We start from the raw sequence: 18,468 nt of genomic DNA, 5'->3' as shown, positions 1-18,468 counted from the left end.
TTTTTCTTCAAGACCTCAATTCAGAGTTCTTCTTGCACATCATGATGGAGAAATCCCTTGACTCATTATATGCGGTGCTAAGAAGCAACGTTTAGCTTTGTTGCAAGTACAGTGGCAGAGATCTGCTTGATTGGCCTTCCTTTAAGTGGACACAAGTTTTTGTGATGCCTGCAGTTTCCTATGCAGCAAGGCCTTTACAGTCATATGGCAGTGATTTACAATTCTTTACATTGTGGGAGCTGCAGTTTTACACAGTATCTGTTGAAGGACAGAACTGCAAAATCTCAAATATCTTCAGAAGCGAAGTGTTGGCTTTCTGATGGTGACCCTGGAAATAAACATATAACACCTACTAATATTTTGACGTTGAAAACTGTGTAGCATAGGTTGGGTAGCTTAGCCACAGTGAGTTTTGATGTTTGCTGCTGTTTACGTTCTTCTATGACCAAGTTTCTCCTATTTCTCTGCTTTTTGTTGTTCACCATTGTAGACAGTCTGCCAGAGGGTTCACATTGCTCTTTTGAAGAGGGTCCATGTGGCTGGACCCTGAATGAAACTGCAGCATCTCCTTGGTCTATTCAGGGTTTTACTGAAACAATTCAAGATGACTCACTTGTAGGGTCTACCTTGCAAGCCACTGCTGGTAGGTTCTCATAGTTCTGTTTGTGTGTGTGTATAAACAATAGCCTCGAACTTAGGGGTTTAAAGTTGGTTTAAAATGTTTGGCATCATTGACAAATGAACTTTTAGCATCAGTATTATCTATAACAACTTTAAATGTAGCTAAAATTAGCTTTTGAACATGATTCAAAACTTTATATGGAACAAGTTCTGCAACAAAGTTAACACAAAACTATCGGAGACTAGGATTTTCCTTCACCTTAGAAAAAATACAGAATTAATTCTCTTTTCTATCTGTATACTTCTTCCTTCCTTCTTCCTCATACGAGCAACGCAGTTGCAGCAGCCACATCATAGCTGCTGCTTCTCAAAATACAAATTGCCCAACAGAACTAGGCAGCTTGTAGAAACAAGTCTTTTGGACACCTTTGCCAGACTGCCAGTGGGTTAAGAAGAGCATCACATGTAAGCATATCCCAAGACCAAGTGATTATACAAATTCTGTGCCATAGAATGCCACTATAAAAAAAGAGTCGCATAATTCCCAGGACTGTCAGCTTGGTAAATAAGAAGGAGGGAGGCCAGTCCCTCACATGTTTAGGTTGAAAGTCAGAACAGTTAGCACAGATTTGTCTTGCCTCACAGCTCCCTGTCAAAATAAAGGATGTCCATATGAGTGCCCTGTTTGCCTCTTGAGAGCTTGTATAAACTGACCCTGGGAACAAAGACTACAAATAAGCTCTTACAGCCTAGTGTGTCTCTGCAAGAGTCATTGATGCTTATGGTGTAAGTATTAGAGCTGTTCACAGTAGATTGGTGTGAGCTCCTGTATGGGAAGATACTTGTGTGATGCCTGAGGTTTATGCACTCATGTTCCAGGAAAGGGTTTGGGGTGTTGACTTTTGTGCTGCTGAAATCTACCGGAGTGTTTATTATACCCTTACTAACAGATCTGCTCTCAACACATGCTTTTCTTCTACTTGTATTGCGCTTCAGCACAACGACATTGAATTATTTCAAGAGAGTATAAAAAAGGGCAAAACATCATCTTGCCTTTTCTGATTCCTTTTTCACAGGACACTTCCTCTACCTGCGAGCAGACAGCAATCAGACGAGTGGTATGGCCAAGGCTTACAGTGCCAGCTTGCCAGCCAGTATTGCCACTGAAGACTACCAGGTATATCACTGTGTCTTAGCACCTTTGTGGAGTTAATCTGTAGGCACTGTTTGCACAATTAGCCTGCTCTTCTGTGCCTCTGCACACTCTACAAAACACTGGAAAGCAGAAGAGTTGGCTATACTGCCTAGCTAGCTACTTGGTGAAAACTGGAAAGGAGACATGAGGTGCATCCCCAGTAAGTGAAAGCAGGAGTTCCAAATCAACTCCTCAGTATGGAAAACTCCCCAGCCTAACCGTACCAACTATTCCGCTGAAGGGTACCCAGCACCTGAATTGTGTGGCGTGGCCTTGGTTCGTAGGAAAGGGAGCTGGCTACCTGGGCTGTTGGGCCATTCAGTATATAACTGCTGCTGAGACTTCTCTTCATGAATTCTGCAATACTTTCTTAGGAATTAACAAACTTAACAATTTCCCTGAGAACAGGTGTGTGAAGTTAGTAGGCACTAGATTTTCCAGGAATAGATGAAGACTATATACTTCTGTTCACATTCTTCAGGAATTTCAAAAGGTGAGAGTAACCTGACATGAATAAAATCATATAACCTGCCTTCAGCTCAAATCTCTACAAAGAATAATTGGAGCTCTGAGATGCTGGAATTAAAAATACTCAATAATATTATAATACTTAGGGAAATTAAGCTGCAAGTCTGAGCTGGAGTCCAGCCCTGCCAGGGGAAAAGAGAAAGCTTTGATGCCTCCTAATTAGAACTGGCAAAAGAAATACAGTGCAGGTGCCAAAAACGTAACTTCAGCATTTATGTTTATTTATAAATCCAGGTCAAGTCTGCTGGGTAGTTCCAGCAAAATAAAATGTGTTTGGAGCTAGGTTCACAAAACCAGGAAGAGGAGAAGCCATAACTGTTGGTTGTGGTATACAGGTCACAGAAGATCTGGACCCATTCTCTCCTCCACTGGCAAGGATTTGAACCCACATTTCAGGAGCAGGGAACTTCCTATGGTTGTTCTTTGCAGTGCTTGCTGCTGGTGCTCTCTGTAATATAAAGAGCAGCTGAGTGCTCAAAGCAGTGGTGGAAACAGCATTTCTCTCTTGCTCTGTGGCAAAGTGGAAGTGATTGCTCCAAAGGAACAGGAAGGAAGTCCTGCTTCGAAATATTCTTTGGCCTGGTGATCAGATTGCTCACTTGTCGTGTGGGTCCTACAGTCCAGATGGTGCCTATGACTTCGAGCAAATATATGGATTGAAGTATTCTGCCTCTAGAGACAGCCTAATTCCTCATTTCAAGGGTATTTGGGGCAGGGCAGCTCTCCCCTGGAGAGCACCTTATATAGTGCCTGGATGCAACACATTAGCCTGGGTGGTTACAATGAGATTCCTCTTTTTAAATCCAAAGATTTAAACTGTGATTCAAACCCTTTCACGGGAATCTTTAAGCTGGTGAGAACACTGAAGAGGAATGCAGTTATGATTGGTTTTCTGTAATAGCCTCTCTGGTGGAAGCATTTAGTGACAAAGCATTTCTGAAGTTTAAGCCTGTGGTCTTCTGCTTTACTACTTTCTGTTCATGAAGAAGATACCAACGAAACCAGTGCTCTCTCACCTAGATGGTGTCTGAGGCCATGGATATTGTCAGTGGTTGGAGAACAGCTGCCCAACAGGAGTGTCAGTCAGGGTCCCCGCCAAGAAAATTCTGTGCTAGGAACAGTGATGAACCATACACAAGCAATGAGGGTCCGAGTTGTGTGATTACAGATTAGTTTAACCTAGGATCAAAGGTTTGGTGTCTCAAATCCCCGGGGAGGGAGAAGTAAGTACCTTTCCCTTTTCATCACAGGATACCACTCTTTTCTTCCTCTATTACAGATCCAATTCTCAGTGCATGTTTTTGGCAGCTACAATGGTACCATCTCCTTCTCTGTCAGGGAAGAGACAAAGGGAGCTCCAATCATCTTGCCCATGTGGGAAAGAGCAGGGAGCTGGAGTGACCACTGGTTTCTCGTCACCTTACCAATGCCAGTGCTTCAGAATAGGTAAGAGCTCCACCAGCAGCATCCAGTTAGTAAATTATTACTGGTTTTGTTGTGAAGCATCACCTTTATTCTTGCCTTCTTCCTACTGAAGAAAAAACTCTGCAGTAGTACTGCAATTCTGCTTGCTGAGGAAGTATTCTCTCATACATGTATATCTTTGTGCACGTACACAGCCTAGCTCAGCACAAGCCCACACTGTGTGTCTGCCCTCCCATGCAACCTCAAACAGTGCTCAGATATCGGGAACAGCAAGTGTCTGTACTAGAAACATTTTACAAATCTGAGAAAGTGGGTATTCCCATGGTGACAAAGTGCTCCCAGTAGAGAAACAGCTATAGTAGCATAGCTGCACTTCATAATCCCACAGTAAAAACAGCCACATGAGTCAAATGAGTGGTAAAACCACAGTTTAGCCAATGCAACTATCTAGTCTAGGATCTGTATCAGTGCATTCTAGGCAACTGGAGATCATTCATTACCACATCACATTCACAGGAAAGACTGTTGCCCAAATCAGCCTTGCACTAAAGTTTTCATGATTTGAGATGTGAAAATATGCCATGATGTTGGTTTTCAAATGAAGTCAGGTATTGAAGATTCAAAGAATTTCAACTTAATTTAATTTTAACCAGATATTTCTCCCCCCTCACCCAGTGTTATTCAATCTCAAGCCATGTGGCTGGTGTTAGCAGGTGGTTATTTTGCCCAATACAAAAGATTTTTAAATTGCTCCAATCCATTTTTGTTTCATCTTTCTCAGGAAAGCCTGTTTCACATGACATGACAAAAACATCTCAAAGCCTATACAGTGAATATTACAATTGGAAAAATATCTACCTAATACTGGCAATAAAAAATGTCTAAAAACTTCATGGATTAGAACATGTGAGGGGATTCCTTTTAACTTCAAATATTCTCTGTATTTTTGTGTAAAAGGCTAAAGGATTTGGGTCTGAAAGTAATAGCAATTCAGACCCAACCAGCAGTAAAACTTGGAGAGAGAGAATGTTCTAATGCTCTCTTTTCATGATTCTCAGCATTATCATGTGTTTACCATACACACCTTTGCCATGAATTATTCCTTTAGGATAGGATAGGTCTGCATGCTGGCAGTGTATTTATTATTCTTTTCTGATACAGTTTGGAGCCCTGTGGATTAGCATCTGTTTAGTTTTGCATATGTAAAGTATAAAGTAAAGAAATTGTCCAGAATTGTTCTTTTCCCCAGGCACTTTCATGTGGACATAACCACAGCAGACTCCTAGGGGCTTTTCAGGATATTTAAGAACTTCTGCCTGCTCTGATAAACATTCTCTTACACTTCTCCCCTGAAACCTCCAATTTATGTATCAGCACTCAGTTCTGAAGCAACATGGATCCTCCATGGCAGGAGGGAATGGACAGCAAGAGGCTTTAGGGAGCACTAGCCAGCACTGCATGGAAAAAAACAATTGATATTCAAATACTGTAATGTTTGAAAGAGTTGAGCACTTAGCCAAATGAAAGAAATAGGTACGTCATGCGTGTATTATGACAGTCTGTTTCAAGTAGTTCTGTCTTGTTTCACTTCATGTAACCTTTCTGTATGCTATTTTCAAACCAATTTTAAACTGATGTGGCACAACAGTAACTATCACCATGGCTGAGGCTGGAACTGTACAATCTAGCAAGCAGACCTGTGCTATCTGAGCTACGCAAGTGACTAACAGAAGTAATTAGTTGTCATTTGCTGCATTGATCTGAACAGAAACGGAAGCAGCACACACTTTGCAGGAAGGTGTGGCATCTATTTTCCCCAACTGAAGAAACCCTGGTCTTTGTGCTCCCAGGAAATGGGCTCCATCCCAGGCCTCTTGCCCTGTTCCTTCCATGCTCTGCTCCCTCTGTCCCGTCTCACCACCTTCTGTGTTCGTTAAGAGCCTTTCTTCCTTGTGTTCCTATACATGGTATCACTTCCTTCAAACTCCCATTTGTAAACACGTTTTATCTGTCTCATGCTTCCAGTCGTAATGTCCCTTTCTGAACAGCTCCCTGCTTCTTGTTTCTACTTGTCTTCCAGCAGGTGCCATCTCTGTGTGTCGGGTTTTTATGAAATCTTACTCCCTTTCCTTACTCCATTCCCTTCTACTCCTAGTTACCTCTTGTGCACTTTTATTTTGATGATTCCAGACCTCTAGTAGGTTTATTCAGTCTTCTGTTCATCTTTCTGTTTCTCTCTGTAGATCTGAGGCCCTAACTCGCACACCAAGTCCAAGCTTCCCTGCTGTAAAGTTCCCAGCAAGCTCCACAACCTCTCCAAGATGCCACCTTATTTGCTTTGGATTCAGTTTAGGCAGCTTTTTTTGTGCTATTTGCCCAGGATCAGCCAAAGAAAGAAGGGCTGGGGATGAAAAAGTGTATTCGTTAATTTGGAAAGGCAGTCCTTGCTTCACGTAGCTGAAGCAGGACCTGACACACTTCATACATTGGTGCCATGGAAAATACCATTTAGCCCTAGAACTGAAGATATCCAGGGAAGAGGAGACTGTGGGATTTAAAACAAACAAACAAACAAACTACCAGGCATGGAATTGTCAGGGATTTTAAATTTTCAAGGACTTTTTACTAAAATTTGAATAGATTCTCATTCACGTGGAAAAAACCTAAACAAAACTAATCCCTACTGTGTGACTTCCTCACAAATTTCAGATCCCATTTCCAATACCTGGTAGCACAGAACACTTAAAAAGTTGTCAGCATTTTTGAGCATGGTCAAAATGATAAATCCCTGTATTGCCTCATCCTCAACACTGGGAAAACATTTTGACTGTATGGTGTACAATCTTAGTACAGTTTGGTATAAACCTTCATGAATGATTTTTCTGTATATTTGTGGGTGCTGGCACCTTTTGTTGGTAAGGCAAACTCCAGCAGTGCTCTGCTTAGGGAATTTTTTAGTACAGAGTTTGGGCTGGCATGTCATTTTCCCATATCCTGAATCTTCAGGAAACACCCATCCTTCTCTTCCTATATGAAAGGGCTACATTTTTCCTTCATTCCTTAAAGGGATGATAGCCAGCAGTGAAGTGGATGACAGGGGACACATCACACAAGGAGAAGGGGTAAATATGAATTGCAAGACAAATAATTGCTATAGCAGGACATGAATGGCTTGATGGGTCCAGAAGTAGATAGCCATGGATGGGATATACCACTAGTTTTTAGCAACAGCTTCCTCTAGTTGAATTTATTTCTTAAGAGAGAAGGAAGACAAACTACACAGTTTGCTGAGCACTCTCCCAGTTGGGCATCTAGCTTCTTGGAAAACTGCAAATTCACTGACGTGGCTCACACACAAAGGAAAAAAAGCTGCTACCAGAAGAAAATCAGATGGGCAGAAGACCAGACATCAGAGAGCTAGAGAGTGTAATACGCTGGAGTCAGCATAATGAGTTCAATGAGCAGGAACACTGGAAACCCCTCTGGCTAACACTGCACAGAGTCCAAAAGGCAAATTCCTCCCCTTTTTCTGAAGTTATGAGGAAAGGGGAGGCATATAGAGCCCAGAGCTTATGAGATGTCTATTCTTGTGCAGTGGAGGACAGGGGTCATTCCCCAGGATCCCACTTGTACTCGGCTGGAGCACAAATCTGCCTTGTAGCACAGTGCCATGGACCCTCTCCTGCTCTGACTCTATGGAACATATGTAGCAGATTGACCTGTCCGAGGGTATACTGCCATGTGGGTACTTTGAGTCAGGAGTGGGCTGTGATGCTGTATCTATACCTGTGGGTGCTAGAAGTACCCTAGTCCTGGGCTCAGCATGCTGTGACTTTCTCTTCAATCAAATGGCTGGGGGAATCACTATCTAGTGCTAGTGGGCTTCTGAACAAGGTCTGAAAATGCAGAAGTAGTGCTAAACCTGCTAATAAAGAGGCAGGTTTCTGTAGGAAGGGGATCTAATGGCAAATTCCCTTGCTAACCCCATAACTAAGAGAATGGTAATTCAAGAGACCCTTGCTTTGCATTTGCTGCACCCATACTTACTCCCAGAGCACTCAGATCCTGTAGGAGTGAATGCTTTCATTTAACACAAAGAGCCATTCTTGAGTTTTGGTAAAAGCAACTTATCTCTAAAGATCTTGATGCAGCTATGCAACGTTATATTAACTGTGGATATGGACCAACATTTGGCTGGTGGGTGGAATATGCTTACATACTTTATTACCACTAATTTGGGATAAGTGTGTTCCTAGGCTGAATGATTAATGTGTTAGGCAGGTCAGTGCTTGATCTCTCATAAATCATCATTGAGCTTCACCAATGACAGCAGTAGAGGTCCTCTCCATATGCTTTTAATAAGCTCTAAATGGACTGGACATCAGTCATCTGTTTATTTCTGAAATCTAATGAAAAACAGTTCAGTCCTATCCATTAGAAGGAGATCCTTCAGCCCGTTTTCTTTCTTCCTTATGAATTCAGAACATGGCAGTGCACATGGGACATGACAGACCTAGATGAATAGCTAAACACCTGGCCATGGTGGGAAACGATGAGAAGGCCCAGGAAGCTAGCACTTCAGGGAATTACAGCTGAAATTTAACATGTCCTCACCTTCAGCTGAAATAAACTCATGTCACTGTGTTATGATCAGGCCCAAGATTCCTGTCTATTTAAATATTGTTGTTCTGTTCAGTTTTTTTTCCTGGCTGTCTCTTTGGGGATGGAAAGATAAAGGAACATTGTCTTTTTAGATGCCTTTTTTTAACCCACCCATTTGTCTCTCTTCTCTAAAACTATCTTAATGCAAAGGTTTCAACTGGAACTCCTGGCAACCTGGGGCTGGAATTCCCAAGCTGACATTGCTGTCGATAACATTACATTTGGACTGGACTGCTTCCCTGATGGTGAGCCACAAATGTTGCAGAATCCTTTGAAGAATTCGGGTGGTGTAATTAGCACCCCACAGATCCAGGACACACACGCTATGCTCTCCCCAGAAGGTGTACATGATCACTTGTGATACCTTTTACAGCACAATGCATTTTATCTCAGACCTACTGAAGATTGCAAATAGAGGAAATTTGACAGTGTGTTAGAGTGTCCTAGTGCTCTTTATTTCTTTAATCTGGGATATCCTGTATCACACAGTTGAGACCTGTCTGTGTGTTGGCAAGAAACACTAGATTTATTCCTTAGTGGAAGGATTACATCACAGTGTTCTTCAGCAGTACCTGCTGACCTATGCACCCTGGCAATCGATAGCTGAAGAGAATTTGTTGAAATCAAAGGGGAAAGTCACCCCGTATTTTAGTGGACGAAAGGAATACAATGAAGGTATAAAGTGACTCTGACAGTAAAGTTTAGATTATTGCACTGTTTGTTTTACTTTGCAAGGAGGTACCTTGATTGTCACTGCCAGATATACATCAGATGTGCTTCCATTTACTTTGTTACTGTGAATGCAACTGACAACAGTGTATTTCACTGAAAAATGGAGCCAGTGCTACCCTCAGAAGGCTGTTAGCAAGAGCTGTGATTTCTTAGCAGACAAGTGGAAAGAGGTTAGATACTTGAACCACTTGCAAATATTTAGAAACTGCCTTCTTTTTGTCCCTGGAGAAAAGATGTGTATTGTTGTAAAGGAGCTGGAGGATATGTAGCACTTGAATTGTGACTTCTGTTGTAGACAAAATGTGCATCAGTGGTCCTATGCCACTCTTCATGTGTCACCACACCCAGTATGTCAGCATTTAGGTTAATAACATGTCTCTGCAGGAGCTAGCTGTACATAGCATGTGGGAAGGCTTATGTCAAAACAGATGTGTTAAAAGTTCATCAACAAAAGCCTCTTTTCCCTCCCACCTTTGTCTGATTTAATCTCCTGTTTTCTCTCCCTTTGCTCTGTGGGCACGGAAACCACCTTTCTATAAAATGCTGAGCATTCAGATTTTCATTTGAAATTAAGAGCAAGAGATGTTCCTTGATGGTAATGTCATTTGTTCGCTCCCTGGTTCCCAAACACTTTGGGAACTCCATGCTAACCCTCTGTTTTGAAATCTTGTAAGGAAACTAAAGGGAGGGATTCCAGATGCTCTTTTGCCACCCAGCTGCTGGAGTTTACTGCCTCCCTGAGAGCAAATACAGCCTCCAGTTCACCCACAGACATTTTGCTGGCTCTGGGGTAGGGATGTATCCTTTAGCAAATAGATGGGGCATAAATGTCACTGCAGCGATGTTACCAGAGCTTATCCATTAGACCGCCCAAGTATCTCCTCATTTTCAATTAGTGTAAATCGCAGTGATGTCCAGGAGCAGCTGGCACTCACCCCATCTGAAGGAGTGACCCAGAGATGCGTGACTCATGCAGAAGACATCATGAAGGAAATACGTTTCTCGGAAGCCTTGCACTTGCCACTGTTCCTTGAATCCTCTTTGCAAATTGACGTTTTCTCGCCTCTGAAAGCAACCCCCTTGCATTTGTCTTCCCATGACTTTAATTCAGTTAGGTTGCAGAGAAGCCCAGCAGCTCTGCTGTGTTTTCAGTAATGAAATTATTTCTCCCTGGCAAGGAGAGGTTTCAGATGTCAGAGATGGAGCCAATTAAGATCCAAGCAGTGAATTCTTTGCATGAGGGCAGCAGGAAGGATGTATGGCAGGAAGGAAGAATTTGCTGCTTGCTAGGATGTAAATATTATTTTCTCCATCTATTTCAATCTTGTAGTTCAATTGCTTTACAAAACCCAGTGCAGGCTCTGAAAGCACTGATTGTCTCTATGCAAGCTGGGAGAAAAAGTGAGGTTTTCCATATACCTCAAAATCAAGAGGAAAGATACAGTAAAATTTAGGAGGAGAACAAACGGGTAGTGAGGACAGCTCAAGGGAGATCAATAAGGACAAAAACCAAGCAGACCGTTCTTTGGATGGCTGCTCCTGGGCCGTGACAGATGTTTTCCCTGTGAAAAGGGTGAGATGCAACCACCTTCTGGTTCATACAAATCACCTTGTGTAAGATGGTGTCACAGACATGGGCAATGACGTGGGTCTGGTTTGTTGTGAGAAATTTTAGGGGAGAGGCATAAAGATATCTCATCATTTTAGTTAACTAATGCTTTCATAGGAAGAGGTCTGAATTTGGAGCGTCTAAATATGAGAACATGGGCTTGAAGGATAACAGAGCGCTGGTTGTTGCCCTCCTCAGTGCTTATGTGGTCTCTGTCTATTTCCTTTTGGTACGCTGAGCATTATCTTGTTCCAACTACTATCACAGCTCTGTGGTCTACCAAAGTGCACTCTACTGCCCTGGCCTAGGGATTACGTTTTTGTTCTGTGCATCATTTCCCACAATTTCCCAGAAGACTGGTTTATAAATGGCAAGACTGTTCATAGAGAGCTTTTGTACAGCATATCTCTAGTTCTTGACTTTGGAGCCCGCGACCCAGCAAAGTCTGGTTCTGTTGACCTGTCAGTCTCATCGTTTGAGGTGAATGGTGGGGGGTGGTTCAAGCCTTACCATTGCCACATTTTGCTGATTTAAGAAAGTGTTGACTAGAAATGCAATAGATCAGCCAAAGGCATGGGGAAGGGGAAGCTGGTGCAGCTCCCTCATCTCTTTGATGCTCTAGGACAAGCTGGAGAGGCTTCCAGGAATACTCAACCTTCATCAGTAAGTTGGGATCTCTAAGGAGACTGTGAACACTTTGAGGATCTGTGGGGCACCTTTCTCTATTTCATCGCAGCCACAGGACCACTGTATCTTTTTTCATTACAGTCCCAGAGACAGAGATGTAGGAGTGAGTTACTTTAGCTCTTTGTATGAAGGAGATGCCCTGTATTTCTCCTTTACACTGCCCTCTGTCCCTTTTCAGTGTAGAAATCAACAGCATTAGCTAAATCTTGGAGAAAAGAGTCGTGTGCTCTTCATATTTTTCTGATATAGGTACTTAATATGAATAAAGTCTTGTTGCCTTCCACTCACAGTGAACATGTTGGCTGTCAGAGGAGCAAATGGAAGCTGAAATAGACTGGAGCACCAGCCCCTAGATCACAGGGCTACACCATGTTTGTAGAAAATGCCACCTTACAAATTCATGTCTGACTGCATAAAATATCAGCCTTCTAAGAGTTAACATCTCCTGTGGACAGGGTGATTCTCAGCCGGTCTTGCAGCTTGTCTGCTGCTGAGCACGGAGGAGACAGAAACTTTCTTCCAGTGTGTGAGGGTTTGAGACTGTTTGGAGAAGGAGGAAAGATTGTTTGTTTGGAAATGAGGCATTGCCTTAGGATACACAGTTGGGATGCTGCAAAAAAAAATCTGTGCAGACACACAGACTGGCTCTCTATTTCAGCTGGTGATTTACATTCCTTCACTCTGGCAAACACAACCAGATTTCTTGTATGTCTATAACTATCTGAAACTGTTACGACCTTTGGGATTCCTAATTCACTGCAGGTCTTGGGAGACCAAGCATCTTTTCTGGCCATGCATTGTCTTTTTCATTTGGTTTTCCTTCTTGTCTTTGATCCAGTTCATTTGTTTTGGGTTAATTTCATTTTTCCCTGGCTTGACAACTCCATCCATTGAAGTTCTCTATCTCAGTATGAACAGAGTGTGCCAGTACAAAGCGTCCTTTTACTTCCATCCATCAATGTGCTTTCAGTCAGACCTGGGGGGAATATTCTCAGGAGTAAAAGCTCAGCAAGGTCTCCATGCTTCAATTAGTTATTTGGCCTTTCTGACACAGCTAACAAGGGTGTTAATTATCGCTATTTAGAGCAGTGGCTTTGCGGCAGAGATAATTGTCCAGCTGGAACTGAGTGAGTCTCTTTTGAATAGAGCATCAAACAGCTGTTAGGTTCTCACAACTGGAACAAATTGAAATATTTGTAATGTTTTTCAACTGGGGAAAAATGTTCAGTATTAAATTAACTGAGGGCTCATAAAATGGAAGGAAGTCTCTCCTTTTTCTTATAGTGATTTTCCAATCAAAGATCTGCATAAAAATGGGTAATTTAACTATTGAAACAGGATGCTTGCAGATTATAAGGCAAGGGTTCAGTTATTACTGCTTTGGTTGTGTGGTGTTCTCAATGCATTCACATGCTTTGGATCAGCAACTGCTTTGAAGTCCCTCCTCTCTGAGGGACTTGCTTGCCATGACACCACTCAATGAAAGACAACAATGGCTCCTTTGCACAACAGAGCATCAATATCTGGTATCTGTTCTCCCACACTATGCTTTTCCTAAAGTCTCTTGTAATCACAGCCAGTGCAATTTGTTGACCAAGGAGCTTATCCTGCAGGTGAGCCTGCATGGGATAACATGGAGAGTTTGTGTTCATGTGAAGACCCACTGGCTTCAGCACAGATACAAGTAGCTAACCCAAGACATGGGCCCAAAAGAACAATACAAAATTACAATTTTTTAAAACACCTTTTCTGCCTAAGGTATTACTAACTTATTTTAACCGAATTGTGTACTTGCTTCATTCACATGATCTTTAAAATTTCCATCTCTCTTTTCTACCATCCTCCCATCTCTCTCATCCATTCTACAAACAGGAAGACAACCAAACCATTTTGTTGGGAAGCGCCAGTACCTACAGGAGATTAGTATCCTGGATGAACATCTTCTGAACCCCCTGGAAGAGCCCTCCCTCCCAGGTACATGATTCAGTACTGAAAACCTGTCTTGGTTACAAAAGGTATCTCTGTTCCCATCTCCTGTGCGTGATCCACCTGCCCTATAGCAACAGGGCAACTAAATATAATCCATCCCAAAGATGTGGAGACCATGTCAAGTAATCTCTGGCTACAAGGCACCAGTTTGCTGGAGCCGAACTCACCAGTCCTTAAATAGCAGGACCTCATTAAAGAAAAGCAGAATCTTTAAGTAAAAATGCTTTAAGTAAAAGCAGAAGCTGCATGACTCAGATTCAGAGTGTGCAAAAGCCAGCTCAGGAATGAAAGGTGTAGACCAGTACAGAAAGCTGGAAATAGAGATTTACTGGGACTGGTGAGTAGTGAAGCTGAACCTAGTAAGTGGAGAATAGAGGTGTAAAGAGGAAGATCCAGACTGAGGAAGTAAGTGAGGATCTGGAAATCCACTGAGGATAAAAACTGAACGAAAAACTAGTAGAACAGGGGATACTGGGGACTAGTTTGCTGACAGCAGAGCTGTCTAAAGGAGAATCCGAGGATGGGAGGTGGTGCTTGAGGCTGCTTTGCTGCCAACAAATACCTGTGTGTGGCTGCACCACCTTCTGAAGACTGTGTCCACCTGAAATGTGACAAACCTGTACTGCTGTCATTTCGTGTTAGCAGGGGCAGAGACTTCTGTCATGTAGCTAACACTCATACCGCAATGGCCCATCTGCATGTTCACATGATAGCTTCTGTTGGGGACAGTTTTGCTTGCCTTTTCACTTAAACAAGATTAAAATCTTTCTTTTAAAAGTATGTGATATTTACTGCTATTTTAAATATTCAGCTCTTCAATAGTTCTAATTCTTACTGGCCCTTGTGCATGCACTGCATCATAGAGTTTTTAGATACGTTATTGTAAGTTTTATTCTTGGGCCTCATCTCATCCACTGGATGAGATGGATATGTTTGGGTCTTGGACAAGGGTTATGAGATGGAGGAGATGGTTATCTGCTGCATTATTATACATACAAAAGACCAATGCTTAATGAAAGCCAGGAAAAATTTGGCTTGGAGGAGAAAGGCCCTTTTTGAAAGTAGGAAGAGGCAGCTCTTCCAACTGTGCTGCTGGCACAGGCTTCTTGTGCAAGCCTGAGACAAGTCACTTCAAATTTTCACTGTTTCATAGATGGACACTAGATGTAATGACAGATGTTTTCAACCCTTATTTCTGTGTATATGCTTCAGTTCTCATCTGGAAAGTTGAATAATATGTCCTTGCTTTCTATTGGCACTGAGAAATTTGATGTCTGTGAAATACTTGGCTAAACCCCTTCTCAGAAGTCCTGTCTGTTATGCCCACATTGATGGGGCTTATCTGTAGTCCCTGATTTATTAAATAGTGTGCAGAAAATAAGGTGAGAGAGGAAAAAACAAACAGTGACTACATACAGAGCAATAGCTGTGCTATGACTAGCATAAAGTTAGGATAATATGACTACTCTTTGATCATATAATTAAGGGTGGTATCTTAGTGGATTGTAGTACAGGGGAGCATTAAAGTTGTACAGATAAATGTAACTTTAGTGTGTAGTGGCTTTAAAGTCCTCAACATTGTAAATGCAAGTTTAAGGTTTGGTTTTTTTGTATGATTATAATAATAAGCACATAATCAAATAGACATATTGAGTTTTGAAGCCCTGTAGATAGCACACACTGTTGCAATGTGGTCTTTCTCTTGATCAGTTTTTTACATAAAAAATCATTAATATTCTTTGTGAAGAATAATAATAATGTGAATTTTGTAATCAAAGTATCATTAAGGAAAGATATCAACAGGAACAGTTGTTTTTTTCAATGACACTTGTCCTTTGGTTGTATAGTTCCGTGCGTTATTGCACATGTCTGGGAAGTAAAGGAAAGCTCATGTCTGCTCCAACTCTTGCTGTTTTGGTCACAGGGGATACATCTGTTGTTCTCTGGTGGTTCACAACATGTGGTGCCAGTGGTCCACATGGCCCAACTCAAGCTCAGTGTGACAGTGCCTATAAGAACAGCAATGTGTCGGTAACTGTGGAGAAAGAGGGCAGGCTGCGGGGAGTGCAAGTCTGGAGAGTGCCAGCCACAAACCGATACAGGTGAGTACCATTGGGTGCTAGAGAGGCAGCCACGTTAAAGTACGTTCTGTTTGTGGGGTTTCAGCAAATAAGTGTGGGACCATCTGTACTGAGCAGGTAGAGGGGGCAGTGAAGTAAAAGAGAAATAGGAGCGCTAGCTGTGAGGATCTGTGTCTGAGCTACTGTGGAGCATGGAGGGTGGAGTGGTGACTTAGAAGAGATCAGAACAGGAGTGACTGTGGGCATGCAGTCAAGTGGGAGTGCTGCCATCATTTCAGTCCCAAAGCCTTGGTCTTCTAGATTTGGCTATATCAGCTCATGCTATTTGCCCCTGAAGTCTCCATCTCTAGTGCTCTGGTGTGGAGCTGGTCTATCCTCTTGAGCAGCCTACCTGCATGGGTGTCAGACTAAGAACAGCCATGAGAGCAGCGGAGCCTGCTCTGAAGCAATGCCGGTTTGGAAGTGTAGAATGGGGAGAGCTTGCAGATGGAATTGCTTTAGGGAAGAGATGTGTGAGATTTGTCTCTTTAACTACTTACTTTTTCTTCCAGGATTTCTGCCTATGGAGCAGCTGGGGGGAAGGGAGCCAAAAACCACAATAAGCGGTCCCATGGGGTCTTCATCTCAGCCACCTTCCAGCTGGAGAAAGATGAGCTGCTGTACATCTTAGTGGGGCAGCAGGGGGAGGATGCCTGCCCTGGGGTGAGGGCTGCACAAGCGCATGTGGGCAGAGTTTGCAGATACAATTCAATGAGATTCAGTGGGTGGCTTGGGGTTTGGTGGTGAAAGATAGAAATCCCAGAATCCAGCAATGAAATCCAGTCAGGAGACTGGGAAGAACCAATAAACCAAGTTAGAAAGAATCTCAAAACAAATATAAAGAACTCTGAAAAGAAAAACAATCCCAAAATGTGCAAACAAATATGAGCTGACAGGAACTTTGCTTTAAGCTCCTGGTGTTTGAAATAAGTTCTTCATCAGCTTTCTTCTGCTTATTTTAAGCATGGAGCTTAAAGAAAGTGAGAGTTGTGTGCTCCCTCTCTTATTTTTCCACAGCCTAAGTTTCTTTCTGTCTGCCAGGATTTCAGATAATTTACTATTATGTATGGAAGCATCCAGCAGTGTTGTGGCTGCACTGTGTTAGATACTCTCTAAGCTTACAGACTAGAGGCTGAATCTAAAGCCTGTCAAAACCAGTGGGAATCTTTTTGCCCCTCGATTAGGCATTTGTAATGACAAAAACCCCACTCATGAGAAATGGAAATTCACACTGATGATGTGAATGCTTATATGTGTGTCCTCTAATGCTAGACTCAATGATTTGAAAGTCTTTTCATCACTTTGGCTCAAAAGTTGCTTCTTTTCAGCATGAGTTCTTTGGTACAGCCTCTTTCCAGAAATGCGATCTGTAGACCTTATCCTGGAACAAAGCTCTTTTCTCTTTACCCTGAGGTAGAATGCTGAGGTTTGGGATACACACACTATTCTTGCAGGCAAAGTTACCATTTACACTGCCCAAAGCATGTGATGCCTTACCCAGATGCTGCAACAGATTCTAAACCCAGCCTTTCTTCACTATAAACAGTACAAGACTTGTATCGAAATAAAACTCAGGTTTGTATATCTGCAGTTCCCTTTCCAATGCACTCTCTAGGTTTAGGTCATAATCTACAAAGTTGTCCATTATCTCCTTGCATTTCATGACTTGTTCTCCAAATTGCAAAGTATAACCTAGCATTAATTAGCTCCCTTTGGCAGATGTTATTGGAAAAAGTTTCTGTTCATTTTTCCCACTTCCAAAGCCCAATTTTCCTTGGCTTTGGAAATCCTGATGAATCTGTATGTTGGGTAACTAATGTTTGTTTTCCTTTCTCTGAAGAAGTTCTGCAACTCCAAACTTTCATGCTTTGTCCTTAGACTTACCCCTTGCTTTTCCCTGGTTCTCATTTACCTTGTTATCTTTTGTCTGCTTCTCTGAATGAGAGGATACAGGTGGTAAAACCAGCACCATGCTTCTGGCCTAGATATAAGATGTGACCTACACAAGTAGAGATTTCACCTGCACTGAGCAATGTGGCAGCATCTGAAATCATTCAGAGTTCATCATCTGACTGAAGATGGGCAGATTCACAAATCATTGAAACTTCTGAAACTCAGTGTCACCAAGACAAAAATAATCTAAGATGGCCAAACCATCCTTACTTTTTCAGCTTTTTCAGTGTTCTTTAGTATTTTGCAGGATACTAAAGAACTGAGACTCCAGATTTGCCTTCCGAGGTGTGTCAGTAGGTCACTCTTAACTATGAGCAGGTCATCTCTCTCTGCTTTGTGCGTTTATGACCTTTAGAAATACCTAATGTACACAGCAGTAAGAAAGTTCTGAGAAGTAACCTGTAATTTATCATATTTTAACTTTCTTGTGTATATGAAGTTCTAAATATGCAAAATATGACTTGTGATATCAATGAGTTATTGCTGTATTGCCTTGTTTTTTTCTGTGAGCATTTGTATTTTCACATGCATGAGTAATGTTTTTGTAAATCAGAGGTAACAGACAGATCTATCCCTCAGCTGTCCTTGTAGAAGAGCTCACTTTCCACAGAGATAATATATATACTGATTTATATATGCCTGATATACATCTCAAATAATACAATATTATTATACTGAGATACACAGATAACTCTCAAGAGCTGGATTTTGCTGATACATAAGTACATCTCTTGTCTCCTTTCAGGGCAATCCTGAAACCCAGAAGATCTGCTTAGGGGAGTCATCTCTCATTGAAGAAGATTACAAGAAAAAAAAGGACCTGAGGGACTGGGCTGGAGGAGGTGGGGGTGGAGGAGGAGCAACCTACATCTTTAGAGTAAGTCTTTGCATCCTTCCTGAGCAGTGTCCAGTAGAGCAATTAACTTTCACTGTCAATCATGGCACAT

The 18,468-nt window shown here is 42.1% G+C and overlaps 1 protein-coding gene across 2 annotated transcripts in view; it reads left to right on the top strand.

Moving 5' to 3' along the window:
- The window catches only part of LTK (leukocyte receptor tyrosine kinase), a 100,166-nt gene that overhangs the window by 57,133 nt on the left and 24,565 nt on the right, over positions 1-18,468 (top strand). For both annotated transcript variants that reach the window (XM_030481748.1, XM_030481747.1), the window contains exons 7-14: positions 491-643; positions 1,698-1,798; positions 3,624-3,790; positions 8,582-8,676; positions 13,332-13,433; positions 15,373-15,550; positions 16,081-16,231; positions 18,267-18,398. In XM_030481748.1, coding sequence (XP_030337608.1) covers positions 491-643; positions 1,698-1,798; positions 3,624-3,790; positions 8,582-8,676; positions 13,332-13,433; positions 15,373-15,550; positions 16,081-16,231; positions 18,267-18,398 — 1,079 coding nt within the window. The remainder of the gene's footprint in view (positions 1-490; positions 644-1,697; positions 1,799-3,623; positions 3,791-8,581; positions 8,677-13,331; positions 13,434-15,372; positions 15,551-16,080; positions 16,232-18,266; positions 18,399-18,468) is intronic.

This window comes from Strigops habroptila, chromosome 4 (assembly GCF_004027225.2).
Source record: "Strigops habroptila isolate Jane chromosome 4, bStrHab1.2.pri, whole genome shotgun sequence".
In the NCBI taxonomy this organism is placed as follows: Eukaryota; Metazoa; Chordata; class Aves; order Psittaciformes; family Psittacidae; genus Strigops; species Strigops habroptila.
The sequence above is the reverse complement of the archived record's forward strand: the minus strand, read 5'-3'. Positions and strand labels throughout refer to the sequence as shown.